This window comes from Thalassophryne amazonica, chromosome 6, assembly GCF_902500255.1.
Source record: "Thalassophryne amazonica chromosome 6, fThaAma1.1, whole genome shotgun sequence".
Classification (NCBI taxonomy): domain Eukaryota; kingdom Metazoa; phylum Chordata; class Actinopteri; order Batrachoidiformes; family Batrachoididae; genus Thalassophryne; species Thalassophryne amazonica.
This window is the reverse complement of record NC_047108.1, coordinates 35,129,819-35,153,690: the sequence shown is the minus strand read 5'-3', so window position 1 is coordinate 35,153,690 and position 23,872 is coordinate 35,129,819. Positions and strand designations below refer to the sequence as shown.

General features: G+C 42.6%; 1 protein-coding gene across 11 annotated transcripts in view; it reads right to left on the bottom strand.

Moving 5' to 3' along the window:
• trim33 (tripartite motif containing 33) overlaps nt 1-23,872 on the bottom strand; it is a 204,632-nt gene that overhangs the window by 116,898 nt on the left and 63,862 nt on the right. For all 11 annotated transcript variants that reach the window (XM_034171970.1, XM_034171976.1, XM_034171974.1 and 8 more), the window contains exon 2: nt 3,327-3,445. In XM_034171970.1, coding sequence (XP_034027861.1) covers nt 3,327-3,445 — 119 coding nt within the window. The remainder of the gene's footprint in view (nt 1-3,326; nt 3,446-23,872) is intronic.

Below are 23,872 nucleotides of genomic sequence, written 5' to 3'. Positions count from 1 at the left end.
CTCCCGTAAACACCCCGCCAGTGTGGAAGCTGACCGCATATGCGGCTCCTCACCCACTCGGTCCAGGGACATATCCACCGTACAGTTGAAATCACCCCCCAGCACCAAACAGTCACCAGGCGCCTGCTGACCCAAGACGTCGCGCACTTGCGTAAACAGTCCCACTCGCTCCGAGCCCTCATTGTGTGCATAAACATTTAAGAACACCATGGTCAACCCCAAAACCCGAGCCCTGACCAGCAGAACCCGCCCCTGAACGACCTCAGTAGTAGACAAAACAGTAGCATCGAGTCGAGGTGAAAACAAAACCGCCACTCCAGGACTAAAATTAGAGCCATGACTCTGATACAATGGTCCCCTCCACCACCGAGCCCAGTCCACCTCATTACCAACATCAGAGTGAGTCTCCTGCAGAAACAGCACCTGTAACCCCTGCCGCTCAAACAACTCAGAGACCAACGCCCTCCTCCGGCCGTCCCTGCCACCATTCATATTCAAGGAGCCCACCTTCAGATACTGCATGGGGACTGAGTAAAAAAAGAACAAAAAGAAAAACAGATAGAAAAGAGAGAACACCCAGTGAAACACAGTCATACTCTATGTGGTGGATTTACGACCCCTACGACCGCGCCCCCGCTTGGGCAAGGAGTCCTTCCCCAAGGCCGTAATATATTTCCTGAGTCTATACCGTTTCTTCTCATCCAACAAGTCCACACCAACAAGCCTCCTCAATACCTTAACAGACTTCACAAATTTCTCCGTATCAGGAAAATAATCCGCAACTCTCACTGATTTACCGAATGATTCATCCAGAAAACTGTTAATATCCTGCAACATGTACAGATCGCTGCTGTGGAAAACAGAACCGGCGGTAGACATGCTAGAATCCGAATCATAATCCAGGTCGTCATCAGTCAGACTTTGACTCAGCAAGGGCTGTGGGTCCCCTAGAGCCGGTACCGCCTCTCCAACCATTCCACCCCGTCCAACAGTAAACGAGGACCCAACCGCAGCAGAACCAACGGCGTCGGCCACAGAGGGAGGAACAGAAACTCCAACTACATCACCCACACAGCCCTCAGTCACCGCAGCATCAGCCACCCCAGAATGTTCAGTTAGCAACGGCTCAGTAGACATAATAACAGCATCAGATACTAAGCTGCCCTGCTGCGGAGGGACAACCTCCACCTGCCCACCGGGCTCCGCCCCTAAAGCAGACGCCGTCGCGGGGACGCCTAGTCTCGAGGCCGCGGGCCCCAGAACTGGGCCCGAGACCGACGCCCCGGGAACGTCGCGTTTGTGCGGACACGCGAAGCGTTTATGACCGACATCCCCACATTCAAAACACTTCATGCTACCAGAACTAGCATAAACCATATAAAAAGAGTCCTCATGTTTGACTCTGAAAGACACGTCCAGAGTCTGAGTCGAACAGTTCAGGAACATAAACACCTGTCGACGGAAGGACAAAACATGGCGAAGTTTCTCGCTCTTACAGCCCAACCCGATCGTCTTAAACCCGCTAGCAAATTTACCAAACCTCTGCAGCTCCTGACTCAGAGCCTCATTCGAAACAAACGGCGGCACCCCGGAAATAATGATCTTAGTAGACGGAGCGTAGAGAGGAGAGGCCTGCAAGTAAGAGTCATTTAGATAAACCCCACTCTCCACTAACTGAGCAGAGAAACGTTCCTCCGACAAAAAAACCACGACGGCTCTGTTCATTCTGGAAGCAAACATTAAGTTCTCATGGCCGACCTGCTCACCCACCGCCAAAAGAACATCCTCCACCGACACAGCCAGGTCCGGAACCACCCTCACCCCGTGACGGAGCGAGAGGGCCGGCGGCGGCCCCGCCGCCATCCGCACCAAGACCCACCGCAAAAAAGTACACAAACACCCACAAATCAATCAAAACAATAAACAACCAACAAACTAACCGAAAAGCAACAAACTCCAGAAAAGGAAGGAAAAAAACGCCACCTCACCTGAGCTGCGTCACACTCATGACCGCACCCTCCACTCACGCTCAGACCAGCTCTCCACAAGTTCTTTTATACTCACTCGACTGGTAAGCACTGAAAGCTGAGATAGACATGTCCCAACTTGTCCTCTAACACTCCGAAACGGAGGTGTTCCTTTGTCTCGCTTCATCAGCGAATCGGTCGTGACGCGCGAAGCCTCCGCGCGGCTTTCCATGACAAAATCTCTTGTTAAAAGTGAAATCTGCCGGGAAATAGCTGATGTCCAGGTCTTGTGATAACCAGAGAAAGAGCACACGACGGTCTCGTATCCACAGAGCCATCAGCTTAGAAATGATCCAGTGGTTTGTGCCGCGACGTCGCAGCTCGCAGCGCGGCGCACCGACCGTCTTTAAAGGGGTCCTTAAACCTGTAGTTAAAGTCCTTATTCTCTGTGAAGCCCGTAAAATTTTCACTGAAAGCCAGATAAATTTTTCGAATGGTTTCCAGGTGCCCGTCTCTAACAGCTTCTGAAAAAATTCTGATGGAAAAAAAGTCCTTTTCATTCCGCCATTTCCAGACAATGAAAATCCGACGAGGGGGCGGGACCACTCCTTCCACAAGGCGTGCTCACAGGCGAATGACGTCACTGACAGGCGTGGAAAAACTCACGCATGCGCACGAGGGTTCAAGCATGTCTGATGTAAAAACATATGAATGAAATCCATATAGTTTTTGAAAAAAATAAAAAGGTACGATACTTTATGGACAGACCTCCTACTAATTTATTTCTACTACAGAGTTTACAGTGAAAATGTATCCTCCTCATCTAGTATATTGTGTTATTTTGTCACAAATAAAAAAGTTGCAAAAATAAACCATTTCAACGCAGGTCTTCACTTTTTGTTTCTTTGATGGTTCACATGAATGCTCTGGATCAGGATTATGCCTGCATTAAGAGTGGGCACTCCAGACCAGTGGTGTGGGCCTTAAATGCCCCCTGACCTTTCTACTCTGTGGTCTGCCTGCACATATCCCTGTCCCCACCCTCTCATCCCATGACCTTACATTAATTAAAAACAGCTTTAATCTTCACACCTCAAAAATTCAGTGTAGCTGCAACACAAGACATTGGCTGCCATTCATTATCTTCTATCTATACTTTCACAAATGTCATTCATAATGGTCCCCCGTGGTCTCTGGGAGAGTGGGGATTTTTTGCTGCAGTACTGCAGTTGGCCAGTGAGCAGAATTGGCAGCACAACTGATTCACTACGCTGCATCATATCATAATCTGGGAGTAAATGTATTGGTTGGTATTTTATGGCTGGCATCTTGGCCACAAGGCCACTCATTTTGACAAACCTGTGCAGCCTTTTCATCAGAGGTGTTGGTAGCTTCTGTGGTATCTTTCACAAAGTAGTTGTCAATAATGTCAGTCTGCTTGAAGTCCTGGTGGCACACTGAACAGCGCATGACATTTACTAAAGACAAGGAAGAAAAGAGAGAAAACAGGACAAGTCAAATGAGGTCAAATGTCACACAGAAGGCAAAAAACTACAGACAACAGTAACTTAACAGGCAATGTCTTATAAATCACATATTAGGATATTATCATGGCCCCTTCAAGGTCCTAAAATTTCAGGCAAGAATCATCACGTGTCAAACAAGACGATTAATGACAGCCCTTCATTAGACTTCCAGCCACTTGCCATCATTTGTTTCATTATACTCCTACTAAAAATTCTTGGCAGACACTGTGGTTTAACTGATTTAATGCTTATTTTCAGAAAATTAAATCACATTATCCTTGGCATTTTTTAGCAGAATATTAAATCACAAAAGTAATCAGTGAGGTCTGTTTCATTTAATCCCTTCAGTCTGCCTTGTTAATATAATTATTTGAATTAATGCTATAATCCTACAAATAAAATATTTAGATTAAGGCATTAATTTTACCAATTACTTGAAAAGCCTAATGTGATGCTAAATCTTAACCTTCACATTTTAAATTGAGTCAGCATAATAAATTGCCCCTCCTCCACCTCATGAACCAGTAATTTCAACCCTCGCAAGCCATCTGAGGAAAAAACCAGAGTGAGCCAGTTTGAACTGGTCTACGCTGCATTGAACAGCACACAGCCAGTTTGTGTGGGCTCCAGCTGCACAGGGCCCAGACTGACTGGCTGTGAGAGCAGCTGGAGTGGGATTGTGATGAGACCACACAACTCCCCCACACCCCACTCAGGCAAATGCATCTCCCATCTGTCAAGCATCCACATTATTATCCCCAGACAGCTCTCTCTCTCTCTCTCTCTCTCCACACACACACACACACACACACACACACACACACACACACACACACACACACACACACACACACACACACACACACACACACACACACACACACACACAAACCATGAAAGCACAAAAATATCAGCATTGGATAATAAAAGCTCAAAGTTAATATCTGCAGATATATAAAAAAATAACATTTGTGTGCTGATAAAAATGGCAGATAATGTTACATGTTCAGACCACTGTGGCTCAGACTGCAGCATGTGTGACTCCCTTTATGAGAGGCTCTGATGTTAGCGTCTTGTCATCGTTTCAAGACACTGATTGTTTCAGTTATCTGCTGCACTATCGTGCAAATGGTGATAGAAGCACCAAAGTTGGCACAAATACTCCTTAGATATTACTCTTTTGAACAAACTGACTGGCCACTTGAATGTTCACTTGGCGGCCAGGTAGGGGTCAACTGAAGAATTACACAGGGGTCAAAATTAAAATGCTCAAATCATTTTGAAAACTACACCACTTTATTTGTCTGATCATATAGATTCCAAAAAGGTGTAGTTTGGACTATCTATGACTGAATGATCAGGAGTTATGGGGTAAAAACAGCAAAAATGGTGACAAAGGTCAGTTTCAGGTTGTACAGGTGTCAAAAGTTAAAGTTCCTCCAATTTTGGTAAAAAGTCATGCAAATTATTGGTTGAGCTAATAGGATTAATAAATGGAATAGTTTTGATTGTGTTGAATGTTTGGTCTCCAAAATAAAGGTCAAACAATGTCAACGTCCACTGGATTCTCTGACATGTGACATATGTTACCCCATAACATGATAAGTAAGCATGATACATGGTCCAAATGTTTCCTTTTTAAAACCCTGTTAACCCAACTAATAATTTGCATCATGTTTTACCAAAATTGGAGCAGCTATAACGTTTGACCCCTGTACAAACTGACACTGACCTTTGTCACCATTTTTGCTGTTTTTACCCCATAACTCCATAACATTCAGTCATAGATAGACCAAACTCTACCTTTTTGGAATCTTTACGATCAGACAACTAATGTGGTGTAGCTTTCAATGTGATTTGAGCATTTTCAATTTTGACCCCTGTGTAATTCTTCAATTGACCCCTACCTGGCCGTCTATTGAAAATTCAAGTGGCCAGTCAGTTTGTTCAAAAGAGTAATGTCTAAGGAGTATTTGTGCCAACTTTGGTGCTTGTATCACCATTTGCACAATTTTGCTCTAAATATGCATTTAGCTGCTGCACTATGATGTGTCGGAACACAATATGTTTTAAAGGTCACTGCTTACACAATGCTAACAGGCTTAAAAAAAAAATAGAAACATATCTCAAACTATTTCAGAAGTATAAAAAAGGATTTTTTCATTCACTTTCTGAAAAGTATGTTCATTTACAGTGGCTTGTAAAAGTATTCAGCCCCTTCGTATTTCACTCATTTTAATTTGTATTTGGCATTTCAAATACAAAAAAATAAATAAATCAGGCTTCTCAATATAAAAATTTCTAAAATTATCTTTCTTAGACTTAAACTGAAAGTAAATATCTACAACTTGACATAAATTAATTAAAATATAAAAGCCAAGATGATGGTTTATTTGTTTATTTATTTGGATCCCCATTAGCTGCAGCAGAGCTGCAGCTACTCTTCCTGGGGTCCACACAAGTCAACAAACATAATATACAGAAATCAAAAATACATTCAAAAATATATAAAATAAGAAATAAGAAAAAAAAATTAAAAAAATAAAACAAACAATCAAGTTCCAATCAAATTAATCAGTAGATCTCGTCAATCTGTAACAAAAAAAAAAAAAAACGTACCTATAAATGATCAAAGGTTAAACCCAGATTGCTTGTTATAACCACAAATGTCATTTTAGAAGTTCCTTAAAAGAACATTCATTTGACGTGAGTTTGAGGCATTCCGGTAATAAAGTCCATTCCTTCATACACCTAAATACCACAGTGTTCTTTATGACATTAGTCCTGGCGACAGGTAGTGTAAAGTTTCCCACCACAGCATGTCTGGTTATTTATCCACAATTTTCTGAACTAAAAGAGAAATTCCTAAACAAAATACACAATAACTTAGTGACAATAATCTTTCTGGTAAAAATGATGAATGGTGAATAGAAAAGTCTATCTTTAACTAACAGCCAGTTAAAATTTTTATGCATTGTAATGATATTTGTCCTGTAACTGCACTTAAGTGCTATATGAGCAAACTTATTTTGAATAATCTGTAATTTATTTATCATTTCTCCGGAGGCATTTGACCAAACCGCTGGGCAATAATCCAGGTATACTAATAATAATGGTTTAATAGCATTATTCAAAGTTGTACAACTTAAAAACCGTGCATGTCTTCTCATAATCAATATACCCCTACCCATTTTAACAAAAATATTATTTATACATTTTTCCATGATAATTTTGAGTCTACCATTACGCCCAGCAGCTTAGTCTCATGTACTTGATTTAGTCTCATATTATTAATTTTAATGTTTAATACGGGATTTTTCATAATAACACGACTGGAACCAATAACCATGCAGTTAGTCTTTACTGTATTTAACACTAGCTTATTGGATGTTACCCAGTCAGCTACCTTGTGCAGTTCCGTATTTAAAACAGCTTCCAAGTCATTGTGTGAGCGTGCTGATGGTTGAATCATCTGCATACATCACTACACTAACTTTATCAAAGATATATGGTAAATCATTCGTGAAAATTGTAAATAACAGTGGACTGAGGCAACTCCCTTGTGGCGCTCCACATACTACACTCCTGGTTCCAGAAAAGCTGCCATTAAAAAAGACTGTCTGTGTCCTGTTAAATAGATAACTATAAAAACAAGTAAGAGCTGATAGCTCAAAACCATAACCAGCAAGTTTTTCCAAAAACAAATCATGGTCAATAATATCAAAAGCAGCAGAGAAATCGAGAAACACAGTGCCGACTATATTCTTCTTATCAACCTCTCTGAGCCAATAAGACATCTGAGTCAATGCCGTTGCAGTGGAGTGACTCTTTCTATATGCATGCTGGAAATCTGTGATTAAATTATTCAATGAAAAATAGTTACTGATTTGCTCATATACAATAGACTCCATGATTTTTCCGAACACAGGTAGAATACTTATTGATCGACTATTTAAAATCGAGAACGGAATTTTCTTATTTTTCAGTAGTGGAATAATTTTAGCCTGTTTCCATGCTTGCAGACGTGTTGTAAGCAAAACTGAGGTTTATTACAGTGGGGTAAAAAAGTATTTAGTCAGTCCCTGACTGTGCAAGTTCTCCTACTTAGAAAGATGAGAGAGGTCTGTAATTTTCATCATAGGTACACTTCAGCTGTGAGAGACAAAATGAGAAAAAAAAAAATCCAGGAAATCACATTGTAGGATTTTTAAAGAATTTATTTGTAAATTATGGTGGAAAATAAGTATTTGGTCAATAACAAAATTTCAACTCAATACTTTGTAACATAATCTTTGTTGGCAATGACAGAGGTCAGATGTTTCCTGTAAGTCAGGTTTGCACACACTGTAGCTGGTATTTTGGCTCATTCCTCCATGCAGATCTCCTCTAGAGCAGTGGTGTTTTGGGGCTGTTGCGGGGCAACATGGACTTTCAACTCCATCCACAGATTTTCTATGGGGTTGAGGTCTGGAGACTGGCTTGGACCTTGAAATGCTTTTAATGGAGGCACTCCGTTGCCCGAGTGGTGTGTTTGGGATCACTGTCATGCTGGAAGACCCAGCCACATTGCATCTTCAATGCTCTCATTGTTGGAAGGAGGTTTTGGCTTAAAATCTCACGATACATGGCCCCGTTCATTCTTTCCTTAACACGGATCAGTTGTCCTGTCCCCTTTGGAGAAAAACAGCCCCAAAGCATGATGTTTCCACCCCCATGCTTCACAGTAGGTATGGTGTTCTTGGGATGCAACTCAGCATTCGTCTTCCTCCAAACACGAGTTGAGTTTCTACTAAAAAGTTCTATTTTGGTTTCATCTGACCACATGATATTCTCCCAATCCTCTTCTGGATCATCCACATGCTCTCTGGCAAATTTCAAACAGCCCTGGACATGTACTGGCTTAAGCAGGGGGACACGCCTGGCACTACAGGATTTGAGTCCCTCTCTGCGTAGTGTGTAGCCTTTGTTACTTTGGTCCCAGGTCTCTGCAGGTCATTCATCAGGTCCCTCCGTGCAGTTCTGGGATTTTTGCTCACCGTTCTCATGGTCAATTTGACCTCACGGGATGACATCTTGCGTGGAGCCCCAGATCGAGGGAAATTATAAATGGACTTGTATGTCTTCCATTTTCTTACAATTGCTCCCACAGTTGATTTATTCAAACCACCCTGCTTGACTATTGTAGATTCACTCTTCCCAGACTGGTGCACATCTACAATTTTATTCCTGGTGTCCTTTGACAGCGCTTTGTCTTGGCCATGGTTAAGTTTGGAGTCTGTATCTTGGATGATTGTGTGTTGCCCAAAAAAGCGAAAATTAAAAAGCGAAACTCACTGCGAGTCTACGCAAAACACAGAAGAAAGAGTGGACTTCTTCCAGAGACTGTCTGTGGCCGGGACGGAGCTGTGTGAGGGCAGTGCTGAGCTGCTCACACCAGGCAGAGAGAGGCAGCAGCGTAGAGCGGCCAGCGGACGTAAATGTGTTGTTTTTAAAAAAAACAAACACACTGCTTTGCTTTAAATGCACAGTAAGCTATTTCAGATGATCAGCGTGGACCGTCTTTTTCCTAAAAGGCTTTATTTCACCTATTTGTTTGTTGCGTTGGAAAGCTGTAGCTTTTGTGCTAATTTGATTAGCGGTTGCTCTAGTGTTCTTCTGTTTGTTTTCTAGGGATGTTACAGCGCCACACACAGGCCTGGCATATGTACTACAGCGTTAAATGATGCTTCGAGGCACAGAATTTGCCTCGAACATTTTTTGTAATCGAATTATTCAAATTACTCGACTCGTTTCAGCCCTAATCATGACCCACAGCAGTATAGGTGTCCAACATTTCACAGATTGTTTATAAATATTCACAATTAGCATTTGGTGGTCGATAACAACAACCCAACAAAATTGGTTTACGGTGAGGTAAATAAACTTGCAGCCATTAACACTTCAATATTAAATTTCATCATATCATTTCTAATTTGTGTTGGTAAATGATCTTGAATATATAAAGCAACTCCACCACCAAATCTATTTCTATCGTTTCTGTAAATATTGTAGCCATCAATATATAACTCAGTGTCATCAAAAGAAGAATCCGGATGAGTATCTGAAATAGCAAGTAGAGCCCGACCGATATTATCGGCAGATATAAGCCATTTTCAAAGTACTCACTATCGGCCAAAATTTTGTCAATAGAACACCGATAATTTCTCATAAACAGAACAGTTACTGAAATGTTTGTGTCTGCAATGTAAAATGTCCTTGCACCGTTTGTCCAGGAGATGGAGCTCTGACTCCATTCAACTGACAGCTGCTTACACCCCTGCTTAAATGTGTTCATCACCGGCCCCCGTAGTTCACCGTCACACTGCACTGATCGGCTGACAAAAGCATACAAGTAAGTTTCTAAGGATCTATATCCTTATCCTGACCCTATATCTAAGTTGCAGCAACAAGAGGTACAAGATCAGATGCATTTCACAACTCTTTTTAAGGATATGTATTTGCTAATTTCACAAAGGTTTAATTCTTGATTGCATTTTCTGAACTTGAAAATTCTTCTGTTATAAAGTTAACCAATATGAGGACAAAGCTTCAGCTTTTAGCTCATACTCTTTTTGTTAAGGGTCCAAAATAGAACATTTTATTCATTAAAAAAATAAATAAAAATAAATATCGGCTGATTTATCGGCTATCGGCAAAACAGCCGATTTATCGATTATCGGCATTTTTTTTTCATCCAAATATCGGTATTGGCCTCAAAAAAATCCATATCGGCCGGGCTCTAATAGCAAGTATGTGTAATTTGTATTTATGCAACAGATTAGTTACCTCACCAATTTTGTTCCTCAGACTATTAATGTTAATCCGCGCAATTTTGAACCCCCTCTTAAGTAATCCATGTTGTGATGTGATTGTATCAGTCATATAAAAATAAACGCCTTTTTTATGACATCATAACCTTGAAGTTCCGAGATTACTTTGGAGTGCTAGAACGAGGAGAGATGATAAGCTAATCATGTCTGAGATAAGCAAAATCACCCCTTTCACATGCAGCTTTCAGTTCTGGCATTAATTATTTTCTTTTTAAACATATCCAGAGACTCCTGTTTTACCTGTGCGATGTACTAGGTCTATTAGATAAGATAAGGTTTTTTTTAACTATATGGATTTGAATGACGTGCGATTACACCAATCATGCTTGAACCCTTGTGCGCATGCATGAGTTTTTTCACTTGTCGGTGACGTCATTTCCCTGTGGGCAGGCCTTGAGTGAGATGTGGTCCAGCCCTCTCGGCTGAATTCCTTTGTTTCACATGCTGCTCGAGACGGCGCGCGTTGCTTTATCAAAATTTTTCTGGACCTGTGAGGAATATCCGAGTGGACACTATTCGAGAAATTAAGCTGGTTTTCGGTGAAAAGTTTAACGGCTGATGAGAGATTATGGGGTGTTTCCGTCGGTGTAAGGACTTCCCACGGAGCGGGACGTCGTGCAGCGCTTCCAGGCGCCGTCGTCGGCCTGTTTCGACCTGAAAACATCCTAATTTAAGGCTTAATTCACCCAGGACGTCGTGAGAGAACAGAGAAGATTCAGAAGAGGCCGGCATGAGGACTTTATGCAGACATTCCACTGTTTAAGGACATTTTTTAATGAAAGACCTGCGCGCAAATTCGCCGAATCGTTTCCGTGACAACTCGGTGAATCTGTGTGCGCCGCGACAGGAAAAACACCTCCGTGTTGAAAACCATTTGTAAAATTCAGGCAGCTTTTGATGGCTTTCAACAAGTGAGTAACTGAGAAATTGTTTAACAGCTTGGGCATGTTCCAACTTGCCCATTAAGGTTTCCAACGGAGGTGTTTTTCCTGTCGCGACCACCCGCGGTCGGGTCCGGCCCGACATGCGACTCTGCCCGCATGTTCTTTCATTACAAAATGTCCGTTAACAATGGAATGTCCGAATAAACTCCTCATGCCGACTTCTTCTGAACGTTCTCTGTTCTGACGACTTACTGGGTCAACAGAGCCTGAAATGTGGAAGTTTTCAACTTGAAACGGCGAGACGCTGCCGCCTCGAAGCGCAGATCGCCGTCAGGCGCCGTGGGCCGTCCGTACGGTGACACTACCAGACCAAAATCTCTCATCAGCCGTTAAAATTTTTACTGAAAACCAGCTGAATTTATCGAATGGTGTCCACTCAGTTGTGCCTTACAGTTTTGAAAAAAATTTTTATCAAACAAAGCAGCAGTCTCTGAGCCATTCCTAAACAATGAAAAAATCGACTAGAGGGTGGGCCACTCAAAGACTGCCCACAGGCGAATGACGTAACCGACAGGCGTGAAAAAACTCTTGCATGCCCACGAGGGTTCAAGCATGTCTGATGTAATCACACGTGATTCAAATCCATATGGTTTTTGAAAAAAATAATAAGGTCGGATACTTTTCTAATAGACCTTGTACACACTCCACCTCCATCTCCCTCTGTAACTGCAGTTTCTGCTTAAAAATGTCTCTTGCTTTTACCTCTGAATCCATCCAGGATTCACCAGGTGATTCAGGGATGCCTTCAATGACAATGTTATTTTGCCTCGATTGACCTTCTAGGTCAGGGGTGGCCAAGTTCGGTCCTCGCGAGCCACATTCCTGACACTCTTAGTTGTCTCCCTGCTCCAATACACCTGAATCCAATGAAAGACTCATTAGCAGACTTTTAATGAGCCTTTCATTGGATTCAGGTGTGTTGGAGTAGGGAGACAACTAAGAGTGTCAGGAATGTGGCTCTCGAGGACCGAACTTGGCCACCCCTGTTCTAGGTAATCCAGTTTGTCAAGAACGACCTGTTGACTCTCACACATTTTAACCATTTCATTTTCATTCACAGAAACAGCATTAGTGAAGGTTACAAATGATCTTCTTATGGCCTCGGACAGTGGACTCATCTCTGTGCTTGTTCTGTTAGACCTCAGTGCTGCTTTTGATACTGTTGACCATAAAATGTTATTACAGAGATTAGAGTATGCCATAGGTATTAAAGGCACTGCGCTGCGGTGGTTTGAATCATATTTGTCTAATAGATTACAATTTGTTCATGTAAATGGGGAATCTTCTTCACAGACTAAAGTTAATTATGGAGTTCCACAAGGTTCTGTGCTAGGACCAATTTTATTCACTTTATACATGCTTCCCTTAGGCAGTATTATTAGACGGTATTGCTTAAATTTTCATTGTTACGCAGATGATACCCAGCTTTATCTATCCATGAAGCCAGAGGACACACACCAATTAGCTAAACTGCAGGATTGTCTTACAGACATAAAGACATGGATGACCTCTAATTTCCTGCTTTTAACTCAGATAAAACTGAAGTTATTGTACTTGGCCCCACAAATCTTAGAAACATGGTGTCTAACCAGATCCTTACTCTGGATGGCATTACCCTGACCTCTAGTAATACTGTGAGAAATCTTGGAGTCATTTTTGATCAGGATATGTCATTCAAAGCGCATATTAAACAAATATGTAGGACTGCTTTTTTGCATTTATGCAATATCTCTAAAATCAGAAAGGTCTTGTCTCAGAGTGATGCTGAAAAACTAATTCATGCATTTATTTCCTCTAGGCTGGACTATTGTAATTCATTATTATCAGGTTGTCCTAAAAGTTCCCTAAAAAGCCTTCAGTTAATTCAAAATGCTGCAGCTAGAGTACTGACGGGGACTAGAAGGAGAGAGCATATCTCACCCATATTGGCCTCTCTTCATTGGCTTCCTGTTAATTCTAGAATAGAATTTAAAATTCTTCTTCTTACTTATAAGGTTTTGAATAATCAGGTCCCATCTTATCTTAGGGACCTCGTAGTACCATATCACCCCAATAGAGCGCTTCGCTCTCAGACTGCAGGCTTACTTGTAGTTCCTAGGGTTTGTAAGAGTAGAATGGGAGGCAGAGCCTTCAGCTTTCAGGCTCCTCTCCTGTGGAACCAGCTCCCAATTCAGATCAGGGAGACAGACACCCTCTCTACTTTTAAGATTAGGCTTAAAACTTTCCTTCTTGCTGAAGCTTATAGTTAGGGCTGGATCAGGTGACCCTGAACCATCCCTTAGTTATGCTGCTATAGACGTAGACTGCTGGGGGGTTCCCATGATGCACTGTTTCTTTCTCTTTTTGCTCTGTATGCACCACTCTGCATTTAATCATTAGTGATCGATCTCTGCTCCCCTCCACAGCATGTCTTTTTCCTGGTTCTCTCCCTCAGCCCCAACCAGTCCCAGCAGAAGACTGCCCCTCCCTGAGCCTGGTTCTGCTGGAGGTTTCTTCCTGTTAAAAGGGAGTTTTTCCTTCCCACTGTAGCCAAGTGCTTGCTCACAGGGGGTCGTTTTGACCGTTGGGGTTTTACATAATTATTGTATGGCCTTGCCTTACAATATAAAGCGCCTTGGGGCAACTGTTTGTTGTGATTTGGCGCTATATAAAAAAATTGATTGATTGATTGATTGATTTTCAGTGATGTTGAGATGTTCAGACTGTTTGGCCTGATTGATTTTAAGATCATCTAGATCCTTCTGATGCTGGCTTTCAGATCATGAATTTCTTTAGTTAAAGCATCAACTCTGGTGTCGGTCGAGTCCATGATAACTTTAATAAATTCATTAAAAATTTGTTGCTGCTGCTGTAACAGAGCAGTAAACATGTCATTCTGTTGATGCAGCAATTCATTTACCTGAGTCAAAAATACATACTCCTCCTCAGTGTTTCTCTGTTTGGGTGGCATTTTGTCAATGGCTAGCTCAGTCGGCTAGTCAGCAGCTGCGGGGCTAGTAAGAGCTAGCTTTTGCCGTGGGCCTGGTGGCAGCCTCAGACGATGCCACGGGCCTGATGGCAGTCCACGCCGACCCCGTGGGCCTGATGGCGATCCCCGATGCGGCGGGCCTGGTAGTGGCCCCCGTCGATACCACAGGCCTGGTGGCGGTCCCCACCGACGCCGCGGGCCTGGTGGCGGCATCCGACGTAGCCGCGAGCTCATAAGACGGTCAACGTCGTAGCTGTGGGTGCGGGCTTAAAAAAAAAAAAAAAAAAAGCCAGTTCTGCTCTGACTTGCTCCTGAAATATAAGTTTTTTTATTCCTCCAAAAAAGCACCAGCAGTGCAGTTAGCGGTTAAAACATCTTAAGAAACATAAAAACTTCATCAGCAGCTCTTGTCGTACGTGCGTGCTCCGTGCGTGCAGACACCTGAATGAGTGAGACTGATTTTTAAGAAAGAAGTTCTTTTGAATTAAGACTGAAAGCTAAAGATGAATCGGGGTTAACGTCATATGCTAAAGTAATAATACAATACCAAGCTTTTGGAGGGCGGTATGCATTTTCAGAGGCCCGACATTCACGCCCAAAATAACAGATATTCGTCCGAGTTAGACAAGGGCGAATATCTGTCATTTATCGAATATCTGTCGTCTGACGACAACAGCAAGTTATTTGCATTATTATCACTTTTTACTGAGATACACAACACGTAACGCGTACATAAAAAGTTGGCTCATTTAACTTTTGTCGTGTCGGCTGGCGCGTGCTGCTCTCCGAATTCGGCAATGCATCCTCATCAAGCTGGCTGCTTTAGCATTGTCATACTATCCATGAGAAAATCATCCAGAATATCCATATTGGGACCAAAACACACTTCTCGCCTTTTCATCTTTTCCTCTGCGGACAGTTCCCCCCGTGGACAGTTCTTGGGCTACGCGCTATGATGTCATTTGTTTACACACAGCGGGCGGGTATAGCCAGATAGCGTCTATGTAAATCGGTAAAGTGATAATAATAATAGATATTACTTAAGTAATAAGCATAAGTAATCAGCCCCTTTGGTATAATACCTGTAAATAATCAGTTTAATTGCCAATTTTGTTCAGACAAGTCAGGGGATGGATACATGAACATTTCCAAGTCACTGAATATGTCTTGAACTTTATTTAAATTAGTTATGAAGAAATACAAACAGTATGGCACTCTATGGTAAATCAGTATGGAGTACAGTTCTCAAAAACTGAGTGACTGTGCAAGAAGGAGAAGAGTGAGGAGAGCCACCAAGACAACCCAGAAGAGGTTACAGGCAGTCGATAGGCTGAATCCCATTTTGACTGACAGCTATTTTGAGATATAGGTATGTGAGAATTCATTTGCACATTTCTGTGTATTTATGAATTTTTAAATTTTGCGCCAAAGTGTTTTGTGTGCGCTATAAATCATCTGTTTTAAAGGTGCACGTGAGATATCGTATGTTTATACAGTGCTGCCAAACTAAAAAAAACTTTGTACCGCAGCCAAACAAAATGAGCCAAAGTCTGCGGAAAGACAATAGAAACTGATGAAACTGGTGATTTTCATGCCAGGAACATTCACAGATTGCAGGAATCAGGTACCGGATTAAACATTATGTGAGATCCAGGTGAGTGAAGGCCCACTGACATGAGCATGCCTTTGACTCACGCATTAGCACGACCTGTGTCATGCTGGAGAATAATAATAATAATCTTTAACTGGTGCAGACTGAACACGAGAGGGGCGCTGGTGCGTGCTATTGTGCACAGAGAATTTTGAAATGTTCAAAAAAATCTTTCACACATAAATGTCATGCTACGTGGCGCGATCTAATCGCCAACAAGATGTGCAGCTCGTCAAGTGGAGTAAAGAAGTGAACAGAGCGAGTGGTGACATCAGCAGACTGCATCAGAGCGCAGCAGTTAAATCTGTCATAAACATACTTTCACAGCTGCACACAAGAAGGAAAGAACACACAACAAGCCATGACAATGTAAACATGACAAATAATTACCTTTTAAGATGGCTCAAAATGCTTCGTGCAGCTTGTTAGGCACGCATGTGTGCATGCACGCAAACAGCTGAAGCTGGAGATTCAGGCAGTCATTTCAGCCATTTTCAACGGCCAATTTGCTGAGAAAGTGATTAATCCGACACGAAATAGTTATTTGGAGCCTCGGTCCCACCGAGTGAAGAAGGAGTGAAGAAGGAGCCACGCACCCTGTTTTTTTTTTTTTGTTTCGTGAGCTATCGTGGCAGTATAGTGGCTCAGAGTGGCTCTTAGAGGCATTATCTTCATTAAACGAGACTCCTCTCTGAGCGTGGCGCTAATTTCAAGATGTTCAAAACTTAGCAACAATAGCGTGGCGCAGTTTGTGTTCGAGTTACTGCGATGGCTTAGAGGCATTTGCGTGGTGCTTACAAGTCTGCATAAAGTCTATTATCTGTGCGCCTGGCACCTTCGCAGGACCTGAGAGGCTGTTTTTGGAGCGGCTCCTCCTCTTGTGCACACCTGCTCTGTGCGCTGGACTCTATATATTTTGTAGTGGATTAATCATTTTTGGCCAAACCTTGGATGCTGAAAACACCTTTAATCACTTCTAGAATCAGAGGACTGTTTCATCTGGACGTTTTTTTTCCCTCTCTTTCCTGCTCCATGTGGAATGTATTTTGAACAGCTTAAGGTAATTATTTTTAATGTTTTTGATAGCTTAATAAAACAGTTCCTAGCTGTAAAAGTATGTCTGTATGTTGATGTCTGTTGTATGTAAAAGTATGCTGATTTAATATCTTGTTAATGGATCACATGAGCTCCGCTGTGTGTGCGCACTGAGGCAGGACCTGAGAGGCTATTTTTGGAGCGGGTCTCCTCCTTTGGGCACACAAATCCACCTGCTCTGTGCGCTGGACTCTATATAAAATAATTATTTTGAAGCAGATTAATCATTTTCTGTCAAACCTTGGATGCTGAAAATACCTCTAATCACTTCTGGAATTAATGGATCAAATAAACTCCGCTGTGTGTGCGCACTGAGGCAGTGACTCATCATCACGCTTCAAACGTGCATTTAGGCAGAATGCCAGCTCACAAAAGAGTGCTATTTAAGTCATTATTGGACAAACACAAAATTAAAATTTGAGTGACTGCGTGAAAGTGGATGTGTGTTTAAAGCCACGGAAGATAATAACTCCGGTGGAGCAGCTAAGAGCAGGAGCTGTGCGGCAACACAGGTGGAGAGCGCGCAAAAGACCGATTTGAAGTCAGTTAAAAGTTGTATCATGGTGACTTGTAAGCTGCGGAAGAAATAAAGAAATATATATATAAAATGATCCACAGGTGTATATAATAAAACGGCCACCTCATTCTGTATGCAGAACAGCGCTGCGCGAAAGAGCACAGAAGCAGCTGTCCATGAAAGGACAACAGCGCACGTGCGCAAAAGAGCGCTTTTGCAGAAATAAACGGACGAATACAAACTTAAAAGTGGATTCACGTTGTAAAAATGATTGTGCAAAGCCAGGGAAAAAATAAAGCCAGCAAGCCACGGATGGAAAGGAAGCCACTTAGAAAGAGTAGAGAGGCAGCTGTCCATGAAAGGACAACAGCAGCGCGTGCGTAAAAGAGCGATTTTGCAGAAATAAATGGACAAACAAAGTTTTGTGTGTTTAAAAGCCAGAGAGTCGCGGAGCCAGCAAGGAGCACAGAGGTGGCTCTCCAGGAACCCGTGGTTTGGGTCTAGCTGGTCTGGTGCATTACAGGTGGACAGCAGCCTGGCGCACAGCGCACAACTGCGGAACTGTGCTGGAGTGTCTATTTTTGGACTGCATTTAAAAAAAAAAAGAAGGGACATCTTTAAATGCTGCTGTGAATCTGTGAATTGAAAACCCACACTTTGAAGGGACCAGGTGTGGGAGGGCTGGAGGTTTGGACCAAACTCATGCCTAAACGTGCGCTAACATGGCGTTATCATGGCGCTATCATGGCACAATGTGGCTTAGTGTGGCTGATGCGAGCCATTTGAGGCTGTAATGACAGGTTGGTCGTGGCTCACTAGAGGCTGCTACGCGGCACATGCAGGGTACAGAGAGGCACATAGTGGCACCTTCATAGTGGATACGTGATAGATGAAAACGTGGGTCATTCTTCAAATAATCACCCCACACCCAAGCGTGGCTCCTTCTTCAGCCTTCATTATTCGGTGGGACCGAGGCTTTATATACACAGCATCTAGCACAGAGCGCGTGGCAGCAGGCAGAACAAAAAAACGGCGTGCAACTGGGATCACAGCAGGTGCGATCATCACGACGACGTGCGTGCTACTGCGTGACTCAAAGACATGCTCGTGTCAGGGGCCTTCGACTCTCTGCTTCGTTCTTCAGTAAGTTAAGCCCTGGTTCCACCGAATAATGAAGGATGAATAATGAGCTACGTAGCATGTTTTTTTGGTATGAGTCCAGTTATTCAACAATTGTGGGAGAATAGTGGCTCTGAGAGGCAGAATATTCGAGGCTCATCTCTGAGTGTGGCACTAATTTCAAGAAGTTCAAAATTTAGCAACACCACTGTGGGGCAGTTTGTGTACGAGTTACTACAAGGAAAAATTAGGATTTTAGAGGCATGTTTATAGTGAGGACAAGGCTGTTAAAAGCCCATTATCTGAGCACCTGGCAGCTACGAGGACAGGACAGGCTATTTTGGACAACCTAATTTAGCTCAGCCCTCTTGTGCACTACAATACCACCTGCTTTGTGCGCCAGACACTGTATATAAAATAATTATTTTGTAGTGGATTAATCATTTTCTGTCACACCTCTAATCGCTTCTGGAATCACAGAGGACTGTTTCATCTGGACTATTTTTTTTTTCCACTCTCTGTCTCGTGCACTGAGATGGAGAACATATTTGGAACAGCTTAAAAGGTGAGTATTTGTAATGTTTATATTGTAATAGCACGCTAAAAGCTTTCAGCTAATGCTAAAAGCATTCAGCTTTGGACTCCGACGATGGCGGTTGCATCTCCTCTACTCTCCCTTATCTCTGCTCTCTGCTTTAACCTTCAAGTCCCTACTTCACCAGACTATGAATTCCTCAATTATATTGGATACTGGTTCTATTGGATTACTATTGGATTAACCATGGAATTGATCACCTGGACTCTAAACGCTATTGACACCATCTTTTCTACAAGAAGGTCAGGACCGGGGGATCCTACTGGCCCAGATGGAACGCATCCTGCGGTCTATGTTCTCGACTCCTGGGGGTCTTGGCGTATTGCATGCTTGGAGCCTTTCTCCGTTGAGGACGTGGAGGATTTATTCATATTTGGTCTTATGGTAGCAGAGCTGGTACTCTCTGGCTTATGTGCTGCCCTGATCTATCTGAAAATTGGCAAGACAGCGGCATCAAGAACCTCAGCCCCTCGCTTGTCCATCATGATTAACGAGATGACAAGGCTTTGCATTCTCAGACTGCGATGACTCTTGAACTCAGACGCAAATTGGATGACATCTTGGAGCAGATGCGTGCCTTGCAGATGAAGTTGAAGATTTCGGAGGCTGGGGAATATTCTTAATTCATAATTGGGAATATTCTTAATTCATAATTGGGATTTGGTTGTTCAAGTGGAACTGTAAAAAGTGTTTTTCACTGCTCAAACCACAACACGGCAGGTTTACCAAGCCTGAAGGACAAATTTCCCGACTGTTTTCCTCCAAAGGAATGTCTTCAGGCCTTGGTGATTATTTGGCTCCTTTCTTATCTCAACCCACAAAGACTAACTGTTTTTATAGGACTGAAGCATGCTCCACTCCCTTTCCCCACCCCCTCCTAACCCCTATCACACACCCCCCACTCAGGCTTCTGCTCATGTCACCCCTGTTCCCTTCTTTGGGGGCGGCACACTTTTAGCTGCTGCTGCCCCCCCCAAGTTGACGGTGGCGCAACTAAGGGTTTCTGCGCGACCTTCACCCAACTGCCTCAATTTGGATAAAGGACTTCTTCAAATTTAGTGCACATAAACAATGTCAAATATGTATGTGCTGTCCTTAATTCTGATGTGTGCCATTATTACGGTAAACAAGTAATATTTGTGGACTAATTGCAGTCTGAGGTAAGTGGAGTGTAAACATAATTTCTCCACTGTGAGATCAATAAAGTATATCTCATCTCAAAACAGTTGCATGTTCATTCCGTCTTTATAAGCAGCTGTAAAGTATGTTTATGATAGATTTAACATCTTGTTATAATGGATCAGATGACCTCCGCTGTGTGAGCACTGACACAATGACTTGTACTCAAGGCGACCATTTACGCAAAATGTGAGCGAGCAAAAGAGCTATTTTGCAGATAATATAACAGACAAACACAAAGTTAAAGGTTGGATCACCAGTGTCAAATGAAGATGAGCATTTACGCAGAATGCGAGCGCACAAAAGAGCAATATTTGGGACAATGACGGATGAACATAAAGTTAAAAGTTGGATCCCCAGTGACCTGCGCATTTAATGACTCTGGAACACAGGTGAACTGCTGATGCATGGATGTGCACGCTGGACTGTGCAGCAGCATCTTTTTTGGACTGCGTTTAAAAATATGACAACATCTTGACTGGATGCTATGAACTGAACACCCACACTTTAAAGGGACCAAGTATGGGAGCGATGGAGGTTTGGACCAAACCCATGCCTAAATGTGCACCAATGCCACGTTAGCAGGGCGCTACATGGATCATATGTGGCTTGACGTGGATCATGTGTGGCGACATGAGTCAATCAAGGCTGGGCGGGGCTCAAATGACAGGTCAGTCGTGGCTCACGAAAGACTGATACGTGGCACATGTGATGTACAGTACAGAGAGGCACATAGAGGCGCCTTAGTAGGGGAAACACGATAGCTTAAAACGTGGATCATTCGTCAATTAATTGCTGATACACCCATGCGTGGCTCATTATTCATGGCTTATTATTCGGTGGGACTGAGGCTTTAGTGTTTAAGGTCGTCAAACATTATTTAACGTCCCGGTTCACAACACAACATCAAAGTATTCATGATTGTAAGTCTATCCAGGCACATGTGGTAATAACTGGTTGCTGATGAATTTTATTTATGAACATTAGCGATGGGAAAAACTGAAGTGTTTCAAACCAATGAATCAATATGAAGCAAAGGTTCAGCATTTCAAAGCTTTTGATACAATTAGATATGGTGACATCTGCTGGCCAATCTTTAACATAACATTTGCCTGGAACAATAAAGGGCAAGATGTCATCAAACGGTCAGGCTCCGTTATGTACAGTTGTATGCAAACGTTTCGGCACCCCTGATAATTTTCATGATTTTCCTTTATAAATCATTGGTTGTCTGGATCGCAAATTTCAGTTATATCATACAGCAGATGAACACACTGATATTTGAGAAGTGAAATGAGGTTTCTAGTATTTATAGAAAGTGTGCAATAATTATTTAAACAACATTAGGCAGGGGCATAAATTTGGGCACGCTTATTTTATTGATTTGAATACATTTAGCACTAATTATTGGAACACAAAATTGGTTTGGTAAGCTCAATGACCCTTGACCTCCTTACACAGGTGAATGCAATCATGAGAAAGGGTATGTAAGGTGGCCATTTACAAACATTTCCCTCTTTGCATCTCTTCTAATGAGTGGCAACATGGGAGCCTCCAAACACCTCACAAATGACCTGAAAACAAAGATTGTTCAACATCATGGTTTAGGGGAAGGACACAAGAAGCTATCTCAGAGATTTCAGCTGTCAATTTCCACTGTGAAGAACATATTAAGGAAATCCTCAGCCTTTTATACTCCTTCCTTTTACCCTCCTCAACGTGTTGCTCCATCTCCACCACAGGGCTACCCTCTGCTTCTGAACAAGACCTCTTGATAAGTCCTTGCCGCTGCCAATTTTCTTTTAGGAGGCGTACTGGAGCTTCTCTGCAAAAATATCTGGAGCTGGCTGCGAGTGAGAGGCCTGCATGCAGCGCGCTAGCGTTTTTATATTGACCGCCGCCTATTGGCCATTTGAAACGCCCTTAACCGGGAGGTGGTGTTTAGAACGGCGTACTGTCAGCTAGCGCCGTCGTTTTATCTGTCTGTTATTCTCAGAGCTCTTTGAATCAAAAATCGATTCTGAATCGAATCGTGAGTTGTTGTACAATTCACATCCCTGCCAAAATACCTTCAACCCGAATCCAAATGACACCTCTTTCCAAATGTTATAATACGAACTACAACCGACCAAACCTGCCGCCCCCACCCTCAAAAATGAGATGCCGTGTTTCTTATGAATTAGAGCTCAGCTCAGGGTCTATGGAGTTACATTTGTGTCAATAATATCTGAAAGGAAATGCTTTTGACAAAAACTACAGATTTTGTTTATTTGTATTTATGTCCATAAATCTAGGATCCATCATGTACAGATTTTATTTATATCTAGAGATCAAGGATCCAGCGACTATGTACAGATTTTCATTCATTCATTCATTCATCTTCAACTGCTTTTCAGGGTTCGGGTCGCAGGAGCAACAGCTCCAGCAGGGTACCCTAGACTTCCCTTTCCCGTGCCACATTGACCACCTCTGACTTAAGAGGGGCGGCCGGTGTCACCGACCGAATGGCCTCCCCTAAAAAATCGGTCCCCCTACCTTCACTGCACATGCCTCATTTTAGAGCATCAGCAGCAATTCACCCATTATCACCTCGTTTCTGCTTAAAACTGCACTCCAGTCATAATCTATCTCAGCGACAGATATCTGAAGCTTTTGTATAACAATCATTTCCACAAAAATGCAGCATTATTTCACAATAAAGAGAGGGGTCCAGTCAGAGCGTGACAGCAGCACATCTGAGTCTTACTCTCTGAATCTGACTCTCTACATCCAAAGCGATCAAAGGCAATAATTTCATTATCAAGCATCAGATGACAAGGTAAAGCCTCTTAAATCATTCTAAGGTCAGTTTTAAGCAGAAACAAGGTGATAATCAGTCAATGGCTGCTGACGCGCCGAAATAACGCATGCACAGTGAAGCCAGCGGGACCAATTTTTTAGGGTGGACCGTTTGGTCAGTGACATCGGCTCAAGGAAGAGTCCTGGCGGATCCGAACTTCTTCCATTTATGGATGATGGAGGCCACTGTGCTCATTGGAACTTTCAAAGCAGCAGAAATGTTTCTGTGCCCTTCCCCAGATTTGTGCCTCGAGACAATCCTGTCTCAGAGGTCTACAGATAATTCCTTTGACTTCATGCTTGGTTTGTGCTCTGACATGCACTGTCAACTGTGGAACCTTATATGTAGACAGATGTGTATCTTTCCAAATCATGTCCAATCAACTGAATTTATGCCAGGTGGACTCCAATTAAGCTGTACAAACATCTCAAGGATGATCACTGGAAACAGGATGCACCTGAGCTCAATTTTGAGCTTCATGGCAAAGGCTGAGAACTGTTATGTACATGTGAGTTCACAGTTTTTTTTATTTTTAATAAAAGTAAGTCATGTCGGCTGCTCCCTTTCACTCTGGTTCTCCACAGCAGATCTAAGGTGGGTCTG